This window comes from Phalaenopsis equestris, unplaced genomic scaffold (genome assembly GCF_001263595.1).
Source record: "Phalaenopsis equestris unplaced genomic scaffold, ASM126359v1 Scaffold195994, whole genome shotgun sequence".
Taxonomy (NCBI): Eukaryota; Viridiplantae; Streptophyta; class Magnoliopsida; order Asparagales; family Orchidaceae; genus Phalaenopsis; species Phalaenopsis equestris.
Genome location: NW_018215943.1, coordinates 1 through 1,405, shown reverse-complemented (window position 1 = coordinate 1,405; position 1,405 = coordinate 1). Strand labels below are relative to the sequence as shown.

The 1,405-nt window shown below is 37.3% G+C and overlaps 1 protein-coding gene across 1 annotated transcript; it reads left to right on the top strand.

Moving 5' to 3' along the window:
* Window positions 1-517: 517 nt before the first annotated feature.
* On the top strand, window positions 518-1,385 carry LOC110035091 (protein indeterminate-domain 7-like; the record flags this gene model as incomplete). The annotated part of the gene is made up of 2 exons (XM_020739333.1): window positions 518-891; window positions 980-1,385. Coding segments are annotated over exons 1-2 (572 nt in total), but the record flags the coding sequence as incomplete, so codon positions are not given.
* Window positions 1,386-1,405: the final 20 nt, after the last annotated feature.

Below are 1,405 nucleotides of genomic sequence, written 5' to 3'. Positions count from 1 at the left end.
ATATATAAACACACACGCATGCACTCTTTGTTCAAGTATTGTGTGACTACAATAATTTATCATGAAATCTTGCTATAATAACTGTTCGAACATTATTGCAAAAATAAAATAGGAATTGCATTACAATTCTTGTAGTGATATTAGAGTTTTATAAACCTCCAATATATGCAAATTGTTGCAAGCCTAAACCACATTATCCAAGATTTGTTTAAACCTTATTTGTGAAGTAGGGTAATTTCTTAGAACTATAGTCGTTTTTATTAAAAAAAATCAATTTCATGAAATTAAGAATCCTATTTTACAAAATTTTAAACAGTTTTTTTAAAATAAATTGCAAATGTTTTGGATTTTCATGCAAATAAACCATTATTCTTTTAAGCATTTCCTTCTGGTCCCTCATGACTCCAAGGCCGAGCAAGTGGAAACGGCTGTCACAACAAAATCAAAACCAAAAAAAAAAAATCAATAAAATAAAGTGAAAAAGCGAGGTGTTTCTTCACCCTACAGCCACCTGCTCCTCTGCATGCAGTATAATGACATAACTCAGTAGATATTTTCCCCCTTCCCATTCCATCTTTTGAGCACAGAAGAGTTGATAACATAGAAGAGGCCAGAATTAAAATCCTATTCTTCCCTTTTCATCTCAATCATTGTTGCAAGAGAAGAAGAATAAGAAGAAGAAGAAGAAGTATTACTAAATAGAAACAAAGCCAAAAATTCTCCTTATGTATCCATCAGCAACCATCTCCAACTCCACAACCATAACAGAGGAAGCAAATGTTTCCCCTGAAACCAGAGTCCATGATCACTTCAATAACCTTACTCTCCTCTTCACACCCATATCCACCCAACCCAAACCCAAGACGAAGAGAAGCCAACCAGGAAATCCGGGTAAGCATTCTTACCATAATGAATGAGTGCTTTCTTAAATGGTGGCTGTTACAGCTCACAAATTGTTCTGTTCCTTAATTTTTTTTAGACCCAGATGCTGAAGTGGTGGCTCTCTCTCCCAAAAGCCTTCTTGCCACCAACAGATTTGTCTGCGAGATATGCGCCAAAGGATTTCAGAGAGATCAAAACCTTCAGCTTCATAGGAGAGGGCACAACTTGCCATGGAGGCTGAGGCAGAGGAATAATAATGGCAAGGAGGTTATAAAGAAGAGAGTCTATGTTTGCCCTGAGCCTTCCTGTGTTCATCACCATCCTTCAAGAGCTCTAGGTGATCTTACAGGGATAAAAAAGCACTTTTGCAGGAAACATGGTGAGAAGAAGTGGAAGTGTGAAAAGTGCTCGAAGAAGTATGCGGTTTACTCGGATTGGAAGGCTCATGTCAAGACATGCGGAACCAGGGAGTATAAATGTCACTGTGGAACACTCTTCTCTAGGTTTGTTCGTTTTTTTTTTT